Source organism: Sinocyclocheilus grahami, unplaced genomic scaffold, assembly GCF_001515645.1.
Source record: "Sinocyclocheilus grahami isolate Dianchi unplaced genomic scaffold, SAMN03320097.WGS_v1.1 scaffold19.1, whole genome shotgun sequence".
Taxonomy (NCBI): Eukaryota; Metazoa; Chordata; class Actinopteri; order Cypriniformes; family Cyprinidae; genus Sinocyclocheilus; species Sinocyclocheilus grahami.
Window position 1 is genome coordinate 150,283 of NW_015505198.1, and position 25,465 is coordinate 175,747.

Here is a 25,465-nt window from a genome sequence, read left to right on the forward strand (position 1 = left end):
CTTGCTACGTGTACTGTGTTAGGCTAACCGAGACTTGTCATTTGCACTTATATATTGTTGCTCTTTTGTTAGTTTTGACTGCTTTTATTGTCTATAAGTCACTTTGGATAAAAGCGTCTGCTAAATGACTAAATGTAAATGTATATATTTCTCACTTACCCTGATTAAAAACCCTGGGTTTTTACAACCCAATTATTTATAATGCATAAAAGATCAAAGTCCAAATATGAATTTATATAAACTTTATATAAATAGTTTGGCTTAACTAATGGTCTATTTTAACTAATATAATAAATATTATTTTTTTGAATGAAACTTCTTATAGAGTTAATTAATTCCTTTCAGATGACAAGAAAATCTCTTACATTTTCTTCAGTCAGAGAGTGAATTTGCTCCTGAAGTTGGTTAATTGAGCTCTGTTTATTCGTGGAGTCCATGTTCTGCAGCTGTCAGAGGTGTGTTATGTCTGGTTTCTATAAACACGAGTCTCCATGGGCGTTCATAATGATCCTCACTCTCTGAGAAACAGCAAACTGTGAAAGAGAGCTCCATTTGAAGTGAATCACATTAAACGATTCTTTCTGATGATTCAGTTGAATTATTGACTTAATTATTCAAATCCCGTTGATTAGACATGGTTTTCGGCATATTAACCTTGTTAATGCACGAAAAATAATGAATTGTGGCATTACTTTTGCGTATTGACTCGCTGAATCGGTTAACTGAACAGATTCATTAAAAAGAGTCCAATTTGGTCAACTGAACCCCAGCAGATGTAAACATCTTTCAGTCCACTTTTATGGTTAAATACCAGTTCAAATTAATACATGTATTAAACTCGAAAACTAATGAAAGTGAAAATATATGCCAGTCTGGCAATGCAAAACATGTTCAAAATGAGTATGTTATGAAATGAAACATAGCTGCAACAAACTGAAATTATAATTAAACCCATAATCAATAAAACTTACCTCGAAAACAAAATTACTTAAAAGAATCCCCTTTTGAGACAAACTGTTCGAAAGAACCGATTCGCTGAGGAAACGGCCGTTCGTTTTTATTCTAACTGGCGGGAAAAATGGCTTATCGGCGAAGATCAGGGACAAATAAAACGCATTATGAATAATTAAAACGCATTAGATCTTCCACAAAATACACAAAACACTTGAACATTTAACTTTGAGAGAGGTAATGTAATTCACTCAATATGATTAAGTAAATGTAGAAAAATGTATTAAAATGTATACAAGATATATGATACCAAGATAGCAGAACAAGTCTGGTCATTAAATAATTTGTAAATTGTACAAAATGACTTAAAAATAATGGTCCCACGGCATTCTTGTTCAAAAGGCCACACACACATCACGTATGTAAGTGCATTCTGGGCATTCGCACACAAGCTACTCTACTAAGGCAACCTGCAAAGTGGCTTTAACAAAATCACACCAATCGAAGACGTGCCATTTACTAGACTGGCAGTCGCATAGAAATATGGCACTTTTTTTTTTTAAACGGTGTGAGTAAACCAAGTCTCAGGCAGGCAGGTTTCTGTAGGCTTGTCGTGTACTGTACGCATTGAAAAATCTATGCAATTTTCTCCAGTTATCTTGAGGACCTCCTAAGCAAGTCGTTCTCTCAATGATTGATGTTCTCATCTTCCTCCACCTCTTCATCATCCTCTGCAGTATGGGTGTTCGTCTCTCTGTAGACCAGACGGACCCCAGCAGCGTTCTGTAGAGCCTCCAGACTGGCTTGACTCACGTACAAGCTCAAGTTTATGTTGGGACGCGTTGATCTCAATTCCTCTATTTTAGTCCAAGCCTAATACACATACAAAAACAATATTTCATCAAAATATAACTGGAAACAGATGTTAAAGGAATAGTTCATCCTAAAATGACAATACATTATTGACCCTCAAGTCATTCCAAACAAGACAGTTCCTAGTGACCAAATTTGTTATCCTGTACAACTTTTCTAACCTTATTCGAATACTTTTGGGTCCATACAATAAATATGCCTTAGGACCAGACAGAAATGTAGGTTTTCAGACCTGCATAAAGTGTCTACAAACCCCTTTTGTGTTCCATAGAAAAAAAAAACAGCATTGAGAGGGATTTAAATGACATGAGGGCAAGTAAATAATGGTGAAAACCATTCCTCCAGAGTATAGCATGGCTATGGTTTCTCTTAAATACTAAGGCGGCTTTCACACTGGCAGTTTTGTTGGAACAGTTCACATGAGAAACTGGTCATGTAAAATCTGTCATTCTATCGGGAGTGCACAGTGGTACCAAACCCAAAATTGCCTGTAGGAGCTCATCTAAAGTTTGGTTGCAATTGCTGGAAAGTCTCTAGTTAAGTCATTTGTTTGTATATGTCAATAGCCAAAATGCTCTTGATTGCTGTTCGCTCACTTAACGTGTTTTATTTGGATTAAAACTAAACCGTATATATAAGTAAAAACATTAACTGTTACATGATTTATGTATAATGAGTGGTTCCCGATATTACAAGAAAACATCTGATTATTGTACCACTGCACTGGAGTGATAAAACGAGCAGTAAAAAAAAGAAGCTTGTACAATACATTTTAACAGCCCTAGAGATGCACCGATTGCAATTTTCTTGGCCGATTCCGTTTTTTTCAATGCAAAAAATAAATAAATAAATGCATAATAAAAATGTATTAAACATTACAATTCCCCCAATCTGGACTAAGTTACAGAGATTCTCTATAAGTGCATTTACACTGCAAAATTTCAAATGCATAAATTATTTTATAAGATTAATGTTTTAAATATTTATTAAACAAGATGCAATACTTTTAAATATGAACCCAAACCACCAGTAGGTGGCGGCAAATGACTGTGAGCCATTTAGTCATTCATTCAACCGATTCGTTCAAAAGGCAGATTCATTCAGAAACGAGGGTCTTTTATGAATGGTTTTCTGAATCGTTGACTCACTTGATTTGTTCAAAATCGTGGATTCATTCAGTAACGAAACACCGCTGTGTTGCTCAGAGACACGCAGCAAATTATTTTCGTCAGCGAAATGGAGCGAAAACAGTCAATATTGTGTCTAAAATATAAGTCACTTATTTTGAATCTTGTTTATTAAACTACTATTGTATAAAATCAGTGTCACATTGCAATCGCGTTGATATTCGGTTAAACATCTTGGTCGTGCAATGCTGCGTACCTAAATCATATAATATTTATTTTCTACCGCACTATACATCTATAACTTTCTATGAGTGCTGTTGCGCTCATTTGTTTTGATTTCTGCACGAGTCTCTCTCACACACTCAGGCTGCGCAAGCCTCATCTGGCATGACATAAATACATTATCAGTCGCTGTAAGTGTGACGTCAAAACAGCCCGGCTCAGAATTGGCAGACTGACCGGCCGGTCATTGGTCCGGGCCAATCATGCGGAAAACCGGCTAATACCGGTCCCTGGCCGGTCGATCGGTGCATCTCTAATAATTAAGCGTGAAAATGACTAAAGGAAACATTTAAACCAACTAAGATGATTCATATTCTTGATGAAAATATTGGTATTTTATCTGTTCTAGAATAAGCCATATCGGTGTAATGACGACATCATTAGTTCAAGAAAAACACATATAGGGGAAGAAAGTGGTAAACATTGATCTTAGAGTGAAAGTGAGCATGCAGCATAATCGCATAAAGCGAGTGCAATCAGAATCTGTTTTCTCCTCAAAAGAGTCCGTTTGCAAGCCTTCATGCAATGCACATAGTTCACTATGCTGCACATAATTTCTCCACGTTGTGTTGTCTATCATGCTCGTTTTGCATGTTTGTAATGATGGAAGATGAACGCAAATGCATTGGGTTTAATAGAATCAAGTGAGTCTGAAACCAATGTTGTGGGAACTCCAGGAATAACTGCACTTTGATTCAGACCGGAGCAAATGTGTCCAGTGTGAAAGTCCCCTAAAACACAACATACTACAAACCTCAACATACCTGCTGAAAGTTGCCATGATGGCAGTAGTGCTCCACCAGGAACCCATACACATCTCCAACACGCACTGCAGGGTCCAGATCCTTCTCTTCCAGCAGAGACTCGCACAAACGCACCGCTTCCACTGGATCCTCCTCATGCATCCTACACACACACACACAAATACATGTACAAATGTGACCCTGGAGCACAAAACCAGTCGTAAGTAGCACGGGTATATTTGCAGCAATAGCCAACAATACATAGTATGGGTAAAAATTATGGATTTTTCTTTTATGCCAAAAATCATTAGGATATTAAGTAAAGATGTTCCATGAAGATATTTTGTAAATTTCCTACCGTAAATATATCGAAACTTAATTTTTGATTAGTAATATGCATTGCTAAGAACTTCATTTAGACAACTTTAAAGGTGAGTTTCTCAATATTTGGATTTTTTTTTGCACCCTCAGATTCCAGATTTTCAAATACCGGTAGTTGTATCTCAGCCAAATATTGTCCTATCCTAACAAACCATTCATCAAAGGAAAGCTTATTTATTCAGCTTTCAGGTAATGTGTAAATCTCAATTTCCAAAAATTGACCCTTATGACTGGTTTTGTGGTCCAGGGTCACAAATGAAATAAAATAAAACAAAACAAAATACTCCTTTTCATCAGTACCTTCTTGCCTGAATGAATCTCTTGACGAGGCCGAATCTCTGTGTCAATATGAGAAGTTTGCTGTCAGCCTCGTCTCCACTGCGACCCTTTGCTTTAGTCAGACACTTGCACGCCTCCGTCAGAGCGCCATACGCCTTCTCATAATTCTGATAATCGTCAATTTCCACCTGTGTGCATTCATAAAAATAAAGGTTCCAGAAAGGGATTTTCACAGCAATGCCATAAAAGAACAATTTTTGGTTTCTCAAAGAACCTTTCAGTGAACAGTTCTTAAAATAACCATTTTTTCTTAATGTGAAGAACATTTTAATAATCTCTAAAGAAACTTTTTCCACTATAAAGAACCTTTTGTGGAATGGGAAGGTTCTATGGATGGTAAATGTCCTTCATGGAACCACTAATGCCAATAAATGTATTTGTAACACTGTAAGGTGTTGATTATTGCATGGTCAGTTTTAGCAGTACCGTCGGACACACGCTCTCAGTACCTCAGCACAGGCCTCATAAAAGCCAGCGAGCAGATCGAGCGCACGTCCTTTTGTGTAGAAGCCGATGATGTTCTTCATGTTCTCCGCGTCGTTCCTCCAGTCCAGTGACTGCAGGTAGTTGGCTGCCATCACGTAAATTTCCTTCTGTCTGGAAACACCTGCGAAAAACACTATTTTCTCGGTATCGCCGGATTTCAACAGCGCTCGCATTGCCTGTCAAAGATGAGAACAGGAACAGAGAAGAAAAGCTTGATTTCTTTGCTTTTAGACGAGCCTGGTGAAAACCTATTTCAGGATAAGTGAAGATATAAATAGGCAATAAGTAAATATAAAAGAGACAAAAATAGCTGGTGAAAACCCATGCATTTTTTTCAGAGCCCCAAACAGAAAAAAATATGCAATTTGGTGAGGCTGATGCTATATTTATATGGCCAGAAAGTAAGATTAAATTATGTTAGCTTGTAATGTAAAATCAACGAAACCTTATAAGAGTATATCAGACTACTAATACATAAAATACATACAAATATTAGTTGTCACTCTATAGCTCCCATTAATGTCTTAGTGAGATGCTTAGTTTTATGATTAAAGCTCTGTAGTTTCAAATCATATAATACAATGCAATACAATGACGATTGAGAATTGAACAAATAAACGTGAAATAAATGTGTAAAACAAGTTTTGATCATGTTCATAATTTAAAGACCTCAGAAATTCATATATCAATACACAGCAAGCTTTATAGGGTTAATTTGAGTTGAAATTATTTTAAGAAGTGAGAAGAAAGTAACATATGAGAAACATGAAACTAGCTCAGTGTAGAAAATTGATGTGATAACCATCAGTTCTATTGTTTGGCATCATTATATATAAATATCTGACTGCAAATGCAGTGAATCAGAATCAAGTATTCACAAGAACCGTGACACCAGAATGTCATAAGATTACGTGAAATGGGCAAAATGAAAGCTGTTATTGATTAGTAAATCAGCTGTGGGTTTGTGCACGAGTCAAACCTTGATCTTGTTTCCAGCTTGTGTGTATTTCTTAGTGGCTAAGTGGTAGTTGCCCTGTCGCATGCAGCAGTCTGCGATTTTCTCCAGCAGTTCCTTTCTCCCGGCCTCAGACAGATGGGACGAGTCTTTTGGCACCGTCAGACTTTCGGCCAGATCTTCTGTGATGCTCAAACTCTGGTCCAAACACAACTGGAGCGCCTCATGGTACTACACACACATATCCATATGCATACAGTTACGAAACACTGTTGTGATTTCTATTTAATTCTACTATTACTATAAAGTTTTAATAATCATTCTAATTCCATGAAAACAGAATTAGAACACAACTATAATAATAACGAGAAGAGGAATGATATGTTAGGAACAAATTATCCAGCTGATGAATGATAAAAACACTGACAGCCAATCAGAACCCATCTTGCGTCAAGAGATTGATCATTTAAAGCAGCAGATGACAAAACTGCAGCTTGCACTTAAAATAAACAGAAAGTTATTGTGAGTTACCGTTATTGTTCTTGTTGTAAACTGCCTTTTTGTTCAGTTTGCATGCAGAAATGGTATGAATATGAAATGATTGGTTGTATGACAGTGCATGGTGTGTTCACCTTTTTGGCAGCCACCAGCAATTCCACAGCTTTCTGGTACTGAGCGTGCTTTATGAAGAAATCAGAGCAGCGTGCTAGTAGGGCAGGGTCACTGTTTTCATTTAGGTCCTCTGCAATCAGCTGCAGAGCTCCAAACTGCTCTGTGGCAAAAGCTAGCTCCAAAGCCTTAGACACATGACCTGCCTGGAAAAGAGGAATGGAGCCGTCTTTTATAAGCAATCAGCACAACCTAGTGGTAAAGTTCAAAGGTGCATGTACTTGTTTGGATGTACCTTATGATAAAGCATAACAGCTCGGTCCATGTGCATTCCTTTCTCTTCATAATACATTGCTGTGTCCATCATGTCCTCTGGATTGCTAAGCAGTGCCAAATTCATGAGCTGCTCGTCCAAGTTATTCTCTTTACACAGTCGTATGGCATTATTATAGGCTTGCGCTCGTGTGTAAAAATGCACCGACTGGCTGATTTCATCCTGTCCCTCGTACTGCCGTGCAACATGATAAGACGCTGCTCTGTTGCCCGTCTCATTGGCTATCTCACTCGCCTGTCAAATATATAGATCACTGTGAAGTGTTTGGTTCATTTGGTTTTGGACACAAAGGGAACTTTCATCAACATACCTTTTGAATGTTTCCTAGATAACAGTGCACGCGCACTTGAGACAGGTAGTCCTGAGCGAGGTCATAGTAATGCAGCGCAGCCTCCATGTCTGATTGGCTCTCTAGATAATGACCCCACCACTTGTACAGATCCCTGGCCAATCACACACCAGACATCAGAGAATATCAAAGCCACCTCAGACTGCAGGGACCAGAATCATGAATCAATGAATCAAACTCACTCGTCCTTCATTTTATTGATGTAGATCTCCAGTGATAGATTGTCCTCCATCAGCATTCTCGGCACTTCAAACCGATGTGTGTCTGACTTCTCAAAACTATAGAATGGGACAGAAAAGAGGTCATGTATACATACTTAGGGACCGTTTACATGACAATGTTTTCAGCCAAAAACGGGAAACTTTTTATGCGTTTTGACTGTTTGTTTACACGACAACGCCGTTTTGGGGACTGAAAACGCATATTTTTGAAAACGGGTTTTAAAGTTCAAGTTTTTGAAAACGGCACCGTTATCGTTTCCGTGTAAACACCCAATACGGGAATCTGTGAAAACGGTGACGTCATGCATGTGCATAGTACGTGTTAGGTATGTAGACATGCGCAGTACGTGTCGATTTTAAAGGCAAGCGCGAACAAACATACACAACAATGGCGGAGTACATGGTACTGTTGTTGCTGATCAAGAGTGTGCTAACGCTTCTTCAGCAAAGTGTGGATTTACTTCACCAATATTACAACCAACAGCGGAGACGCATCTTATACATCATATAATTGTCACTTCTCTACACATACTGTTTACTAACAAGGTGACAGCACCAACTACTGGCCTGGCATATGTAATACAGCATTTTTGGCCATTTTCGCGGATATGTGTAAACGCGAATCGTTTTGAAAATGTCGTGTATACGTGAAACTCCAGCAGTTCCTTTCTCCCGGCCTCAGACAGATGGGACGAGTCTTTTGGCACCGTCAGACTTTCGGCCAGATCTTCTGTGATGCTCAAACTCTGGTCCAAACACAACTGGAGCGCCTCATGGTACTACACACACATATCCATATGCATACAGTTACGAAACACTGTTGTGATTTCTATTTAATTCTACTATTACTATAAAGTTTTAATAATCATTCTAATTCCATGAAAACAGAATTAGAACACAACTATAATAATAACGAGAAGAGGAATGATATGTTAGGAACAAATTATCCAGCTGATGAATGATAAAAACACTGACAGCCAATCAGAACCCATCTTGCGTCAAGAGATTGATCATTTAAAGCAGCAGATGACAAAACTGCAGCTTGCACTTAAAATAAACAGAAAGTTATTGTGAGTTACCGTTATTGTTCTTGTTGTAAACTGCCTTTTTGTTCAGTTTGCATGCAGAAATGGTATGAATATGAAATGATTGGTTGTATGACAGTGCATGGTGTGTTCACCTTTTTGGCAGCCACCAGCAATTCCACAGCTTTCTGGTACTGAGCGTGCTTTATGAAGAAATCAGAGCAGCGTGCTAGTAGGGCAGGGTCACTGTTTTCATTTAGGTCCTCTGCAATCAGCTGCAGAGCTCCAAACTGCTCTGTGGCAAAAGCTAGCTCCAAAGCCTTAGACACATGACCTGCCTGGAAAAGAGGAATGGAGCCGTCTTTTATAAGCAATCAGCACAACCTAGTGGTAAAGTTCAAAGGTGCATGTACTTGTTTGGATGTACCTTATGATAAAGCATAACAGCTCGGTCCATGTGCATTCCTTTCTCTTCATAATACATTGCTGTGTCCATCATGTCCTCTGGATTGCTAAGCAGTGCCAAATTCATGAGCTGCTCGTCCAAGTTATTCTCTTTACACAGTCGTATGGCATTATTATAGGCTTGCGCTCGTGTGTAAAAATGCACCGACTGGCTGATTTCATCCTGTCCCTCGTACTGCCGTGCAACATGATAAGACGCTGCTCTGTTGCCCGTCTCATTGGCTATCTCACTCGCCTGTCAAATATATAGATCACTGTGAAGTGTTTGGTTCATTTGGTTTTGGACACAAAGGGAACTTTCATCAACATACCTTTTGAATGTTTCCTAGATAACAGTGCACGCGCACTTGAGACAGGTAGTCCTGAGCGAGGTCATAGTAATGCAGCGCAGCCTCCATGTCTGATTGGCTCTCTAGATAATGACCCCACCACTTGTACAGATCCCTGGCCAATCACACACCAGACATCAGAGAATATCAAAGCCACCTCAGACTGCAGGGACCAGAATCATGAATCAATGAATCAAACTCACTCGTCCTTCATTTTATTGATGTAGATCTCCAGTGATAGATTGTCCTCCATCAGCATTCTCGGCACTTCAAACCGATGTGTGTCTGACTTCTCAAAACTATAGAATGGGACAGAAAAGAGGTCATGTATACATACTTAGGGACCGTTTACATGACAATGTTTTCAGCCAAAAACGGGAAACTTTTTATGCGTTTTGACTGTTTGTTTACACGACAACGCCGTTTTGGGGACTGAAAACGCATATTTTTGAAAACGGGTTTTAAAGTTCAAGTTTTTGAAAACGGCACCGTTATCGTTTCCGTGTAAACACCCAATACGGGAATCTGTGAAAACGGTGACGTCATGCATGTGCATAGTACGTGTTAGGTATGTAGACATGCGCAGTACGTGTCGATTTTAAAGGCAAGCGCGAACAAACATACACAACAATGGCGGAGTACATGGTACTGTTGTTGCTGCTCAAGAGTGTGCTAACGCTTCTTCAGCAAAGTGTGGATTTACTTCACCAATATTACAACCAACAGCAGAGACGCATCTTATACATCATATAATTGTCACTTCTCTACACATACTGTTTACTAACAAGGTGACAGCACCAACTACTGGCCTGGCATATGTAATACAGCATTTTTGGCCATTTTCGCGGATATGTGTAAACGCGAATCGTTTTGAAAATGTCGTGTATACGTGAAACCTTTTAAAATCGCAAAGGAAAAACTTTTCAGTATTTGACTACACCATGGTCGTGTAAATGTAGCCATAGACACATGCATATATATATATATATATATATATAACAAAAAAAAAAAAACTAAAGGTTAAAAAAACAAATTAAAAAAATCTTTAAGTCTTACATTTAGAGTTTAAAAGTTTATATTTTTTACTTTTATTTATTTATTACTTTTTATTGATACTTTTCAATCAGAGACACAAAAGAGATTATAATAGTTATGAATTTTTAAAATATTTTCTTTATATTTTTAAAAGACGTTTCTTAAGCTCACCAAGGATGTGTTTATTTAATTAAAAATACAGTAAAAATATATTGTGAACTATTATTACAATTTAAAATAACTGCTTTGTAATTTAATATATTTTAAAACGTAATTCATTTCTGTGATGCAAAACTGAATTTTTACGCAGCCATTACTCCGGTCTTTAGTGTCACATGATCCTTCAGAAATCACTCTAATTTGATTTAAAAACATACAAAAATCTTAATTATTCCAAAAATTTGATTGGTAGTGAAAATTTAGGGAGCAGAATTTTTTTTTCTTAAATACTGATACTTTTATTCAGCAGTGATGTATTAAATTGATCAAATATGAGAGTAAATAAATGTATGTTACAAAAAAAATTTTTTTCAAATAAATGCTATTTATTTGAACTATTCACCAACAAATCCTGAAAAAAGGGTTTTCAAAACATATGAAGCAGCACAACAGTTTTCAACATTAATAATAATCAGAAATGTTTCTTGAGCAGCAAATCAGCATATTAGAATGATTTCTGAAGGATTACGTGACACTTAAGACTAGAGTAATAATGCTGAAAATTCAACTTCGCATCAAAGAAATAAATTATATTTTAATTTATATTACAACAGAAAACAGTAATTTTACATTATAAAAATATTTCACAATATTACTATTTTTACTGTATTTTTGACCAAATAAATGCAGTCTTGGAGAGCAAAAGAGACTTCTTTCAAAAACCTTAAAAATGTGACTGCCCCCAAACTTTTATAAAAATGACATCGTAAAATATAATTATATATCAAAATAAAATGATAGGCAGGGTTTTGAAAAGGATGCACGATATTGGATTTTTGCCGATATCCGATATTTTTCGAATCATTTTGGCCGATACCGATACCGATATATTTCCTTTTGTTTGGAAACAACACCATGTCTCTCCTGTGCAGAACTTTTAAGCAAAATATTTTTAATTTTGGTTAGTTTTTAACAAGAACTTATTTGTTAGAATTAAATAAACAATAATGCGGGTTTTTTGACAATACATTGAAGCTTTAAAAATAACTATAAATAAACTATATATCAATCGCTGCTTTTCCCAGAAAAATGCAGTGTTAATCCTAACATTTTATCTTAAGATTTAACATTTGTAGATGGTCTAAAGCAGGGCTGTCCAAAATCAGTCCTGGAGGGCCGGTGTCCTGCAGAGTTTAGCTCCAACCCTAATTAAACACACCTGAACCAGCTAATCAAGCTCTTTCTAGGCATAGAAACTTCCAGTCAGGTGTGATGAGTCAGGTTGGAGCTAAACACTGCAGGACACCGGCCCTCCAGGACCGAGTTTGGACAGCCCTGGTCTAAAGCAAAAGAGTTGTAAAAATTCTGAAAATCTTTTAGAGCTTATGATTTGTTTAAAAAATAAAACATATTAGACATTAATGAATAAATCAATATATATAAATTTATTTTACAAGTGTCATGTTTGATTTTTTTTTTCATGACAGCTATGGCTTCTGACCTTTAGATCAAAACATACTCATTATTTTATGACATCAATTACTGCTTTATTTAATCAGAAACACAGTCTAATTGTTATTTGTGTAGGCTATTTTACTTTTAATGTAATTAGAAGTAGGCCAACAGCGCCCCTTACAGATTAAAACTCCTACCGAACGGGCGTTAGGACCTGGGGAAGGCTGTCACTGCTGCCACTGTTAACTCTATCATACACTGAATGCATCATTCTGTACGTGCTTTCACAGATTAAATGCAGCGATCCAAAACAGTCAATCTAATCATCATTCAGACAAAACTTTGCTTCAAGAATGAGCCACACTGCTGAGGTGATCTAATCGCTAGCACACCATCAGCACATGTGTTAAGGTATTACTCTTATCGGCAAGACATATCGGAATAATCTTTCATATCGGGCCATGTCGATATTTACATTTAAATCCATTATCGGCCGATTCCGATATTAGTCCGATAATATCGTGCATCCCTAGTTTTGATATTTGTTGGATCTTGGAGGTGTATCACAGCTGTGATTGTGTGTGAAGATGACACTCACTACACCAGCGCTAGGTTCTTGTCTCCCATGGCCTCCTGGTGTTTGGCGTAGCTGTAGTAAGTGGTTCGGAGGTGAATGCGGTCGTGCGTTTCTGCCGTCTCCACCGCCTGCTGCCATTGACCTGCCGCCTGATAAAACTTATTCAATAAATCAAACCTCCCGCATGACTTATACAAACGCTCTGCATCCTCCTGCGAAAAAAGAGCGAGATGCTGCGATAAACCCAAACGTTTAAATCCAAATGTTTAGTTCTTGTCATTGTACTGAATGAGACAGAGAGGCTACAAGTGCTCTAGGTTTATTTAGACAATGCTGTGTTTGTGCTTGTGTGCTTTAAACACGACATGAAACATCATTCACAATGTATTCAGCTTCCATAATGTGACACACCTCAGAGTGAGACATATATATGACATAAGAGGTGAATTTTGTGTTCAAGTCATCTGTGGAAAGTGTTTATGTGTCTTACCAGCATGCCCAGCTGTGTAGCCAGAACGGCCACCTGTGCCTCCACCTCTGGCTCTTTTTCAGCGTCCCTGAGAGCACGAGCGGCCCGCGCGTTTCCCATGTTCCCCAGACACACGCGCGCCACGTCCAGACGACAACTCTTCACACACATCCGTGCCATGTTCTCCCACACCGCCTCACTGCAGATGCAGATACACATACACACAACACATTCAGTTCACTTCAAAAGCCAGAGATGTCTCAAAGAAGGCCATAAGACAGAAAGAATGTTTTTTTAAATCATCCTAACAGTCTTAAAACAGGTTCCACAGTGGCTCTGTTGAGTTGCTATATGGTAATGTCTTTGATGTTCCAGGTTCTTTAAATCAACAGATTGTTTTTTTAAAGCAAAAGTATATAGAAGCTTTTCTAAACAACTAGAGACTTTTTGACTACCATGACTTTTCTAATATTTTGTGATTATTTAATGAGATTCAGCTGCTAATGATTTAACCGATTTGTAAACTCAGCAGGAAGATCCATGATCTCAAGAGTCAGACATTATTATGGCTCACAAGTAATATTTACTTTACATAAGCTCTGCTGTAAAATATTCTAATGGCGAGCATAACATTAAAGATGTATATTCACCATAGAAATGAGTCATTCTTAGTAAAACTTTACAATGTTACATTTGTTAACTACATTAGTTAACATCATCTAATAATGAGAAATACTGTACTTCTGAATCATTTTCAAATCTTAATATTAATTTTGAAATTTACTAATACATTATTAAAATCAAAATGAAAACTATGAAAAGTTGTTTTATGCGCTAAAATGAACAGATTAATAAATACTGTTACAAATGTACTGATCATTGTTAGTGTAAGTTATTGCATCAGCTAACGATAACTAATGGGATCTTATTGTAAAGTGATACAGAATTCTTTATTGGGAAGATTGTACTGTATTTAATTCCATTATAAACATTCTCTCATATTTACGGGGTTTTTTTGTTTGTAACTTTTGGGACCCTTTAGAAAAAAGGTTGTTGTTTTTTTTACTTAAAAAGGTTTACAATGACATCATCACGGTTTAAATTCTTTTTTTTTTTTTCTTTTTTTTCAGATTTCTTTTTTTGGCAATATTCCAATTACATTTTTCTTGTCTTTTTTCTGAAAACTTCAGATCTGCACCATTTTAAAGTGTGGAAAAGTGCACTGAAACATAACATGAAGTAATAAGTCTGTCTTTAAAGGGTGAGAGGATGTTTTAAAGATGATATTTGTGGAAACTCTTAGCAGCAGCTCTTTGAGTTTCTCCCTCCGTTCCACCTCATGAGCGAACCGTCCCAGCTATGCATGGAATGACCCCATCAACACCCAACACTCTCTCGCCCACATTCCCCCTCTCCCACTCGCTTGGCCCTTCGCGCCCTCCCTGCTTTTTTCATCCACTCCCATCTGGTCTTTATTTATCCCTCCGTTCTCTAATTTTTTCACTCCGTTCGGCTTTTAGTAGATACAGATGTGGGCTGTTTATTAGAGCTAAGCAACAGGAAATTCCCTGAATCTTTGGGGGCCCAGAACTGGAAAAGAAACAACAGAAAAGTAGAAAGAGAATTATTATTTCCCCCTTTTTTTGGATAAAACATGGATTTTTTTTTTTACATTGTTCTGGGTGGTTGCAAGTCAAAAAACCCTTGAATCTCTATGATCTTCTAGTCTCTTGGCTCCTTCAGTGTGCATCTGTGGGATTTTGTCACTTAATTTATAGTCCAGTGAGTGACACAAAGCACACCACTCCTCAACAACATGCATGATTTGAGGAACCATTTATGTCTGGAGCAGAAACATTGCAGGACGATATACAGGATTCTTATAAAAGTTCCTAAAGGTGGTTTTCGCAATAATGCCATAGAAAAACCATTCCTCAAAGAACATTTTAAAGAACAATTCTTAAAAGAACCATGTTTATTAGTGTGAAGAACATTTTCGTAGTCTAAAGAACCTTTTTCCACTTTTGCACTCTTAAAAGTAAAGGTTTCAAAGGGGGTTTGGCAGTGATGTCATAGAAGAACCAATTTTTGGTTCTTTAAAGAACATTTCAGTAAACAGATCTTTTCCAGTAAACCATTTTTTCTTAGTCTGAAGAACACTTTAAACAACTTTTTATGCAATGGAAAGGTTCCGTGGATGTTAAAGATTCTTCATGGAACCGTAGATGCTAAAAAAGAACATGCTTAAAAATAAAGGTTATTTTTTGGCATTGAAGGTTCCATGAAGAACCTTTAATCTCCAAGAACAATTCATTCCATAAAAGGTTTTTTATAGTGAAAAGAGGTTCTTCAGATTATTAAAATGTTCTTCACATTAAGAAAGAAATGGTTCTTTTAAGAACTGGTCACTGAAAGGTTCTTTGGGGAACCCAAAATGACATCTTTGTGAAAACGGCCTTTTGGAATTTTTAAGAGTGAACCTTTTTAAGAATGTGTAGAATGGAAAGATTCCATAGATGTTAAAGGTTCTTCACAGAACCATCAATGCTAATCAAGCACCTTTATTTTTAAGAGAGAAACTGAACTTTAATATTTAAGTGTAACTAGACCAAAGATATCTATGATATTTCATCTCCTGCTCCATCATTAACCAGCTCACTAAGTCAAAGAGAGAACGAGGACGGGTGTTGCATTCTGTTCTGTCTACGTTCCTTCCAGGAAACACATCCTGTAGCTGGAGTAACGTGCTTGTCACCGACCAAGAGAGAGAGAACTCCTACCCTCTCATCCCAGTCCTTCTGAGCTTTTCAGGGATAAAGCACACACATGCTCGCACGTGAAGATGGGAAACTGGTTAGGACGAGTAATCTGAGATAAACGAGCGAGGAAAGAGTGTGGGAAAGAACGAGAAACACAAGAGACTGCATCACGCAGACATTCCTCAGCAGGGAGACGAGGAGAAAAAAAACAGCCAGCGCACATCTGGAGCAGAAAGGGGGAGGAACGGACGGCCAGAGAGCAGCAGAAGAACGGCGCAATTAAAAGAAAGCGTGCGTGTTTATGTGATGGCCTTGGAGGTCCAGCGTCCAGTCTTACGAGCAGCAGTGACCCCCGACTCCGAGGAAGAGGGTTAGAGACTCCCGTCAAGACTCAAGAATGAGTGGCGATGTCCTCTAGCTAACCTCTCACAGCGTTCATGCCGCTCTGTGTTTCTGCCTAGCGTGCCCGTGTGCCCGTGGACGTTTCAGGAATTCGGGCGCTCCGGAGGGTGTATGGCCGTGCGCAGGCTGGTGGTGGTGGCGGCGGCGGTGGCCCTGCTTTCTCTGGTGTTCAACAACTTGGCGACATTCAGCTCCAGCTGGGTGCTGCAGGTGCTGGAGGACGGACGGCGGCGGAGCGTGGGGCTCTGGAGAGCATGTGCGCACGAGGACACACACGCTCACGAGCCCACAGCCTGCCAGAGACTCAGCTGGGGATCGGAGCTCGCGGGTTATCAGGAGTCACGCAGCACTGTCAAACGTGAGTCTCCGGTGAATAGATGCTAATACAGCCTCTGCAGTAAACTCATTTCTGCACATTTTAATACACTGATACCCTTTACTTAACAGAGAAAGATAACACTTTCATTAACATATATTTTTAACAGATCAGTAGGTAATGTACAATCAAACAGAAATATTGCTAAACATATAAATAAATAATTTCAAAGCTAAGCATGATTTTGTGAGCATAATATCCAAGCATGTCTTACTGAAAGTTATTATGTTGTAGAAAAGCACTGAAAATGCGACAATTATATAATGTTTAGTAAAAATAAACTGAAATACTTAGAAATGTCATACAACTTTGAGTAATATATTTTTTATATATATGTTTGATGTTATATATTTATATACACATGTAATAATAAAAATAAAAGTATATAAATAATATATAAATAAAATATCTATAATATATGAAATGGAATAAAAAAGGAATATATATATATATATATATATATACACACACACACACATATTGCAATTTAATATTACAATTTAATACAATGTATGTGTGTGTGTTTATGTGTGTGTGTATATATATATATATATATACTGTATATATATTAAACAAATATTTTATTATGTTTTATAATATAATATAATATATTACATTTTATTATTTGGTCTTACTATTCTTAATATAGAAATAGTTTTATTTATTGCCATTTATTTAATGTATTTCTCTTTCTGGAAATTTAGCTTCATTAAAAATATATAATTAAATAAATGAATTAAAACGAGCAGAAATCTGTCAAGCTTAAGATCACTGCAAGAATTTGTGATTACTCAGAAAAGTTAAAAAGATTACTCAGGTTAGTATTAAACCATGGCAACTATCACTGGATGAACAAGTAAGCAGAGCTTTGCTGGCCTGTATCATGCAGCCTGGCACGTCTGTCCATCTATCCCAATTTAGAAATAGGAAACGGATGGACACAGTGAAGGATTGTCTTTCAGGAAGTGACACCCACATTGGCACAGTTGTGTATTATAGACATCTGCAGCTGGATCTTCCTTACAATGATTCAGATCCTACACACACACACACACACACACACACGCACTCCTCTGCTCATACATGTATATGTGAATCAAATGAGTCACTGAATCATTTACGTATCATATGAGCATTTATATTTCTTTTTTTCTGATTGCAGTTCAGTTTGACATGATGCGGGCATGTAACCTGATGGCTATGGTGGCTCTGACCGTGGGTCAGCTAATCTTCCTGTTTGGGTTACTGGAGATAAGCCACATTACCCAGGATTCTCAGTGGTGGGAGGAAGCCATCGCTGCCCTGTTCCAGTTAGCCAGTGAGTGTTCAAACCCGCTTCTACAGTCGCTAACAAACACTAACAGCCCCTTTGTGGAGCGTCAAGAAGCCTGACACAAACACCACACCTTCAAACAACACATTCATTCTACAATATCAAACCGTCTGTCCTCAGAGATACAGCTTCTATTGTCCTGTGTTTGTTGTTCTGCATTTTGGGAAAGGAAAGATGGAGCTTTGAAGATCTGTAACAGAACAAACATCAACAAAGCACAGCGGCCTGAAGCTACACACAATTCAACAGGAAACAACAGAGTCCTGGCCAGAGGCCCGCTCACAAAATAAATCCGCTCCCATTTGGGAGGTACGCAGGTCTGTCTCTTCAAACCTCGCTGTTGACGTCCCATGAAAGTGTGCTAGCTGTGATGTTATCTTGTTTTATTGTGCGTGCTTGCTTTCACAATTTGAGTTGAATTACTGAAATAAATGAAAACTTTTCCACAACATTCTAATTTATTGAGATGCACCTGTATACTATCTGCATAGATGTTTAAATGCTAACTTGCATACTCACATGAACATATGCTCGTTGATGGACTATTAGTGAATGGACAGTTGGTGAGGTAGTTATTACAGAAACACCCAGAACATCCTAGCAACACCCTAGCAACTGTCCAGAAAACCCTAGCAATGACCTAAAACACCTTACCAACCACCAAGAACATTCTAACAACTAGGGGTGGGCGATATACCAGTAGACACGTTTAACCAGTAGAAATTTGTCAACCGGTAGAGATTTTGGACTATCGTCTTTATCGTGCTTATGCACTGAGGTGCGTATGGTCATGAAAATGTATTGTTTGCCCACATTTTTAAGCATTTTAAAAACAAATGTTTTTAAGCCTTTTAAATGCAAACAACAGCGCTATATGCACGTGCAATCTGTGAGACTGTTTCTGAGTGCGGCCTGAGCGCATATGAATCCGCTGCTCTGAGCGCGCAAGTATTTTTGTTGCTTTATTGGCCTTGAACGGTTAAATACACATACATATACTTGTGAAAATGCCCGTCTTTGCAAGTATCCTTGTAAACACAGTCATTTAGGTCTTAAGTGAAAGTAAACAGCTGAGAAATAAAACGCATGTGTAACAGTATATTGATCCGGGCAGTTCTTAAAGTGACAGCAGTCTAATATTCCTGCTGTCTGTCATTCATGTTAATCAAACAACAGTGAGAGAAAATCTAAATCACTTCTGTAACTTTAATAATGAGAAATTTAATTTACACAGTGAAAACTATGCAGTGTCTTTTTGGGGGACTTTTGCCTTTATTATGATAGGACAGATCAGAGCTGATAAGAAGTGAAGTGGGAGCGAGATAAGGGGGCGGTATCAGGAAAGGTCCTTGAGTTGGGATTCGAACTCGGGACGCCCGTATCGCAACGGTGCTGTATGTTGGCGAGCTGCCCACAAGCCTATCGGCATGTATTTATTGATTGTAGTTTTTTGTCCTATTGCTTGTAATTAGTTACTTATCTTCAGTGAGCTTGAGTTTTTCTATTTTTTCAGGCTTGTATTAGTTTTTTTCTGTGATATTGACAGTGGTGACTGGAATTATGAAAATTCTATGGTTTCAAAAACTTTGATATCATAAAAACCTTATTAAATGCAAACTAACTATATTGTGCTGTATATTGTTATCGTGATAAAAAATTACTCATGTGATATAAGATTTTGGTCATATCGCCCACCCCTACTAACAACCATCAAGAAAACCCTAGCTATGTCCTACCAACCACCAAACAATGCTATTACAACCACCCAGAACACCCCAGCGTTATGGAAGTACTCATGTTTTATTCATTCACTTTGATCACAATGGTTGTTTTCTTAACCTCAGGTTTTTTTTTTTAGACACTCTGATCCTTTCCTTTGTAAGATAATGAGCTCTAGATAGTCTTGTTTTTGAAAAATTATTTTCAGTTTCAGCAAAGCCGTCCATTGTGCAACGATGGTGGTCTGTTACTAGTGAAGCATATCAGTCCAGCTAATAGTGCACAATGTGTGTGTCGTTTTAAGTGTGACAATAGTTATATTTAGCTAACGGGGGCCCAGAGCACCAGCGGCAGCCGCGTAGCTCCAGAGAGCGACAGTCAGGCGCCAGGATATCCCTGCTCAGGACGAGGAAGTGTCTGTAACTACCTGTTATGCAAACCCAGAGCCGCAGAGGAAAGACGGGGAGGGGGAGTGTGACAGTATGGAGGGGGCCAACGAGTGTCAGAGTTATTAGACACGGACGGGAATTGGTGATATTTTAAGAAGCGCAGAGCAATAGGGAAGAAAGAGATGTGGATGTATGTGACGTCCTGATGAAACATGCTCCTCTGTGGCGAATCTAGAATCTCTCACAGTGTGTGTGTGTGTAATGGGTGGAGGAAACAAGTGTCCTGATTAACTGTCCCCGCAATACTGCGTCTGTTTTCACAATCTCTAGGGACAGACTATGTCTGACAAAATGAAAACAATTGTCCTCGTACTGCAATATAAATGATAAACAAGCACAAACTGCTTCCATGAAGTAAACCAATCAGATGCAGACAAACCATCAACTCCTTACAAACATCCATATGTACATTAGACTTTCCTCCCATCTCAGTTTAAGTACACTGACTAGACATTCACACAACGGCGCCATTGAACAGGGACTTTCCCTCAGACACCTTAATCACTTCACTCAAGGACACAACAATGATGGCTCAAGGCTAGTTTGTGGGCCATTTAATTTCAGTTTTATTCTAAAGCACTTTGTGTTAATGAGAGTGAAAGCTAAAAGGGATAGTTCACCCAAAGATGAAAATTCTGTCATCATTTTCTCACCCTCATGTTGTTCCAAACCTGTATGAGTTTCATTTCATTTTCATCATATTTTAAAGAATGTTTGTAACCTAACAGTTGCTGGTAGCCATTGACTAAGTATTTTTCCATACTATGAAGTAAAATGGCATTTCTGTGTGAAGTATCTTTTTAATAATATAACAAATAGTTTTGGATCAAAAATCAGATTGAATTACAACACTTGAAAAGCTGTTGTAAAAGGGTAATATACACACAAACTTGCGACTGAACATCATGAAATCTATATTAATGAACCATACCACAAGTGCATTTTTTTGGGCAACTAAATAGCCTACTGTGAGGCTAATGAATATTTAAAGATAAAAATAAACAAATAAATAAAATAAAAATTATATATATATATATATATATATATACACACACTAAAGTTCAATAATGAATTCAATTAATAAATAAATAAAAGAAAAAGAAAATGTAATTACTAAATAATTATACTAAATATTGGTATGCAGTGTGATCTGTAGGATTTAAATTGTAGTAATGAATTAAACAAAAATAAAAGAGGTCTACAAATTCAAGTATACACTGAAACTGAAATCAAACACTTGTTCACCAATTCACCGTTAAATACATACTGAATGTCACACGAGTATAGACACGACTGCACTTTGTGTGATGTTAAAATCATAAGCTATTTGACTACTTGAAATACAATCTGACTGAAAATTGGACAAGGCTGGATATATGGATGTGATTTGGATCAGGATCCTTTTTCATAGGTGTTTTTTCTGTTAGACTACAAACAACTAACCAGATCTGAGAGGGGGGTTTTTTGGGGATATACTAAAAATAAAAATAAAAAAAATAAAAAAAAAAGATCAAGAATAAACAGTCCATGACAAAGTAAGTCAGAGAGAGAGCAATATGTGAAGCAAAGAGAGAAAAACATCTGTTCCTGAGTAAATTTAATCGAGCCTGTTATTGTACATCATGTTCCAGTTCAATTGTACAAGTGTGAGTAAGAATCGTCAGATGAAACTGAATGAATTGGATGGAAGGAAGGAAGAATGGAAGGATAGAGGAGAAAAGGAAGGAAAAGTGATGACACTGGGCCAAAAAAAAAGCTGCATTCTCGAATAAAAACAGAACGAATGCACGCCTCGCTCGCTCTTGTTTCTGCCTAAATAAAACACGCACGTGTAACACGATCTGAATCCTGTAACTTTTTCCATTTCGTTGTTCTCCTGCCATCTCACATCCTCTACGGTCTGTATTTCTGGGAATCTGCTGTTGTGTTTTCAGGCCGCAGTTATTAATAACACATGTGCTCGGAGTCTTTACAGGAAGCGGGAGACGTACTACTCCTATTAGCCAAAACCAACTCGAATCAGTCAAAAGGGAAGAAGATTGAGCTATTATTATGGTCGTGATGAATTAAAGGAATGTTTCGGGTTCAGGCTCTGTGGTCAGCTATGTGACATGCTTTCAAAAACCAAAGATAATAATTTGGTTTGTAAAAAACAAATACAAATGTTGTTTTCTAGAGAATGTTTTTTTAATGAACCAGGAAAGAGCTTCAGGAGGGGTTAAAAGCAAAATGTGCTGCTAATGATGTGTAAAAAATATATATATATATATTCTGTGCTCTCATGTCATATTTTATTTTTATCACAACCAAACTTTCTTGAGCAAACCTCAATTATGCTTTAAAATGCTTGGTCATGACAATTTCTTTTTACATAATATTATGAAAAGGCATGGAGTACTGTTCACAATTAAACCAGTAACATGCATTAAGAAATTTTATGCTGGCAAAGTAAAATTTTCCTTATTTTAAAAGACAAACTCAAAACAGAGAAATTCAGGCAAATTTAACACCCTTAAGAACTAGAAAAAGGTGTGAAACGTGAATTTAAAAAAATATATATATTTTAATAAAAGCCAAATTTAGGTAGAATTGGGTTTGTTTTATTCTATATAACCCACTGAAATGTAATGCTGGTAAGTGGGACATTAAATTGACAGATATTTTACTGAATTAAAAAAATAATAATAATAAAATGAATGCTCTATTTTAAAAGTTTTTAAAAGCATTACACATTAAAAAAGGGAAATATATCAAATATCATGATTAAAGTTGGCATGAAATTAATATTTACTCTATTTTCTAAATGCATGTATCCCCTAAATTTATGATTTCTTAAAAAAAAGTGTATTTTTATCAAATATATATTCTATAAATCATCCTAGTGAACAGAAAGTTCCCCTAACTGAATGAATATTTATATTGTATTTTTTCATTTAATAAAATTTTTACTTTCTTTCTTTTTTTTTCTCAGCGCCTGTTACACTTGATTAGTTCTCGGTCGAAAATAAAAGCCCTACAAAAAACATTTGAAAAAGACTGAATCCAAGATATGGTGATAATATCACATAATGAGAGATTTATAACCAACACACCAAGAATTTTCAGCACAGCACAAGGATTAAAGATTGACGCTTTGGCTGGTTTTAAACCATCTTCTGGAACTAAGTCCTGTCTCTCTCTCTGCAGGTTTTGTGCTGGTGATCGGTCTGGTGACGTTCTACAGGATCGGCCCCTACACTCACCTGTCCTACGCCTGCTACGTTAACATCGCTGCTTGCTTGTTTGCCACGCTAGCGGCCGCCATGCTAATCTGGAATATTCTGCATCGCCGTGATGACTGCATGTCTCCGTCGGTCATCGTCATCAGCCGATCTCTGACCACACCCTTCAGGACGCGCCTAGACAATGACTATGTAGAGTCACCATGCTGACACAAAGACACACCTCACCTGAGACAAAACACAGGGTGGATATTTAGACGGATGGACGGACACAAATGCACATGGAGAGGAGTTCTATCATTTTAAGTGAAACTGATCTCCTGGACTCCGCAAAAAGGGGATTCGGACTGAATGGAAGACTTTTGAAACGCATTTAAACACAGAAGCAGCACTGTGGATTGCGAAGAATACAACAGACAGATAAAGATCAAGCTGGATCTTGACACGTTTATGTTCATAAGTGTACTTGTGAGAAAGTAGAAGCACATTCGTATGCACACATATCGGTTATAGTTCTATGAAACATGGAGTTTCAGATTTCAAAAGGAGTCCAGGCATTGAATATTGCTCCCAGGTCAATTGAATACAGTCCTTTACAGGCCAGCATGGAATCTGCACTTTTATACATGTTCTCTTCTAATTGAAGGGGGAAAAAAATTCTGGACAGATTTAAATTGGGAAATTTTACATGTCCAGTCATTTTTTTGTGTGTGTTTTACATAAAGAAACCAAATTAATTTTTTAGAAACATTGCAATATTTTGCATTATGACATTTATTTGCACATTTGCCCCCAGATTCTCAAAATAATGTGTCTATTATAGTAAAGTGTCAATGCTTTACTTTTGAGCTTTTTTTAAAAATTAAAATAACCAAATTAAAGCAGAACAACAAATATATATAATATAAAACCGTCAAATAACGTAATGAGAACTCTGGGGAAAATATGCTAAATTTCTAAACATGCTTGATTGCTTCATTTTAAGCAAAATGTAATCCTTTTTTTTTAAATTGTCAAATTACTCCAACACATTTAATCTACCAATTTAAGAGAGAATGAGATGGAAATCATGGAGATTTTTTTTTCAGTAATGAGAACAGCAGGGGAATTTTGCTTAATAACCATGAAAATTTGCTTAATTGCTTCATTTTGTTTACACAAAACATTTTTTTTATTATTATAGTTAATTTTTTTACACACACATATATACATGAATATATATATATATATATATATATATACACGTATGTATATGTGTGTATATATATATATATATATATATACACGTATGTATATGTGTGTGTGTATATATTTATATATATATATATATATATATATGTATAACACACACATCAAAATGTGTTAAAAAGAGTGAGCGTATATCAAATTATTCCAAAATATTCAATTTATGAATATGTGAAGGAGACGAGATGGAAACCTGGAGGTGCAGATTCTATGCAGGCCTGGTCATTTGGTACCAGAATTATTTTATTGACTTCTGCATGTGCATTCATCTGACAATTGACATCTGATATTACAATAATCTACAAGATGCCAATGAGAAAACTCTGTATAGTCATGATCTGAAAGTGATAGACTGGAACTATATCAGTTCAGTAAACAATAAACATTAATATTTGCTTAACTGTGCCTGTGGTACCCATATAGGAGTATAATATAGAGCTATATTAAGTATATTATTAAAATTTCACCCTGAGTGGGACTGGTATAATATTATTAAAGAAATAAATATATATATATATATATATATATATACACGTATGTATATGTGTGTGTGTATATATTTATATATATATATATATATATATATGACACCCAAATATGGCAAAATGTGTTAAAAAGAGTGAGCGTATATCAAATTATTCCAAAATATTCAATTTATGAATATGTGAAGGAGACGAGATGGAAACCTGGAGGTGCAGATTCTATGCAGGCCTGGTCATTTGGTACCAGAATTATTTTATTGACTTCTGCATGTGCATTCATCTGACAATTGACATCTGATATTACAATAATCTACA

General features: G+C 36.9%; 3 protein-coding genes across 3 annotated transcripts in view; 1 reads left to right on the top strand and 2 right to left on the bottom strand.

The window, feature by feature from the left end:
* LOC107555109 (coiled-coil domain-containing protein 78-like) overlaps positions 1-881 on the bottom strand; it is a 4,383-nt gene extending 3,502 nt beyond the window's left edge. Inside the window, exon 1 of the mRNA XM_016237803.1 lies at positions 366-881. Coding sequence (XP_016093289.1) covers positions 366-437 — 72 coding nt within the window. The 5' untranslated portion in view covers positions 438-881. The remainder of the gene's footprint in view (positions 1-365) is intronic.
* Positions 882-1,197: 316 nt separating this feature from the next.
* Positions 1,198-25,465, bottom strand: part of LOC107555114 (intraflagellar transport protein 140 homolog) — a 43,651-nt gene continuing 19,383 nt past the window's right edge. Inside the window, exons 26-36 of the mRNA XM_016237816.1 lie at positions 13,186-13,363; positions 12,717-12,907; positions 9,673-9,768; positions 9,452-9,584; positions 9,103-9,375; positions 8,831-9,013; positions 6,162-6,368; positions 5,146-5,358; positions 4,658-4,824; positions 3,998-4,139; positions 1,198-1,824 (exon numbers count right to left, since the gene is read on the bottom strand). Coding sequence (XP_016093302.1) covers positions 1,639-1,824; positions 3,998-4,139; positions 4,658-4,824; positions 5,146-5,358; positions 6,162-6,368; positions 8,831-9,013; positions 9,103-9,375; positions 9,452-9,584; positions 9,673-9,768; positions 12,717-12,907; positions 13,186-13,363 — 1,969 coding nt within the window. The 3' untranslated portion in view covers positions 1,198-1,638. The remainder of the gene's footprint in view (positions 1,825-3,997; positions 4,140-4,657; positions 4,825-5,145; positions 5,359-6,161; positions 6,369-8,830; positions 9,014-9,102; positions 9,376-9,451; positions 9,585-9,672; positions 9,769-12,716; positions 12,908-13,185; positions 13,364-25,465) is intronic.
* Positions 15,883-24,279, top strand: tmem204 (transmembrane protein 204). Its single transcript, XM_016236580.1, has 3 exons — positions 15,883-16,683; positions 17,864-18,019; positions 23,389-24,279. Exons 1-3 carry the CDS (start codon positions 16,437-16,439, stop codon positions 23,631-23,633), a joined length of 648 nt encoding a protein of 215 aa, XP_016092066.1. The 5' UTR covers positions 15,883-16,436; the 3' UTR covers positions 23,634-24,279.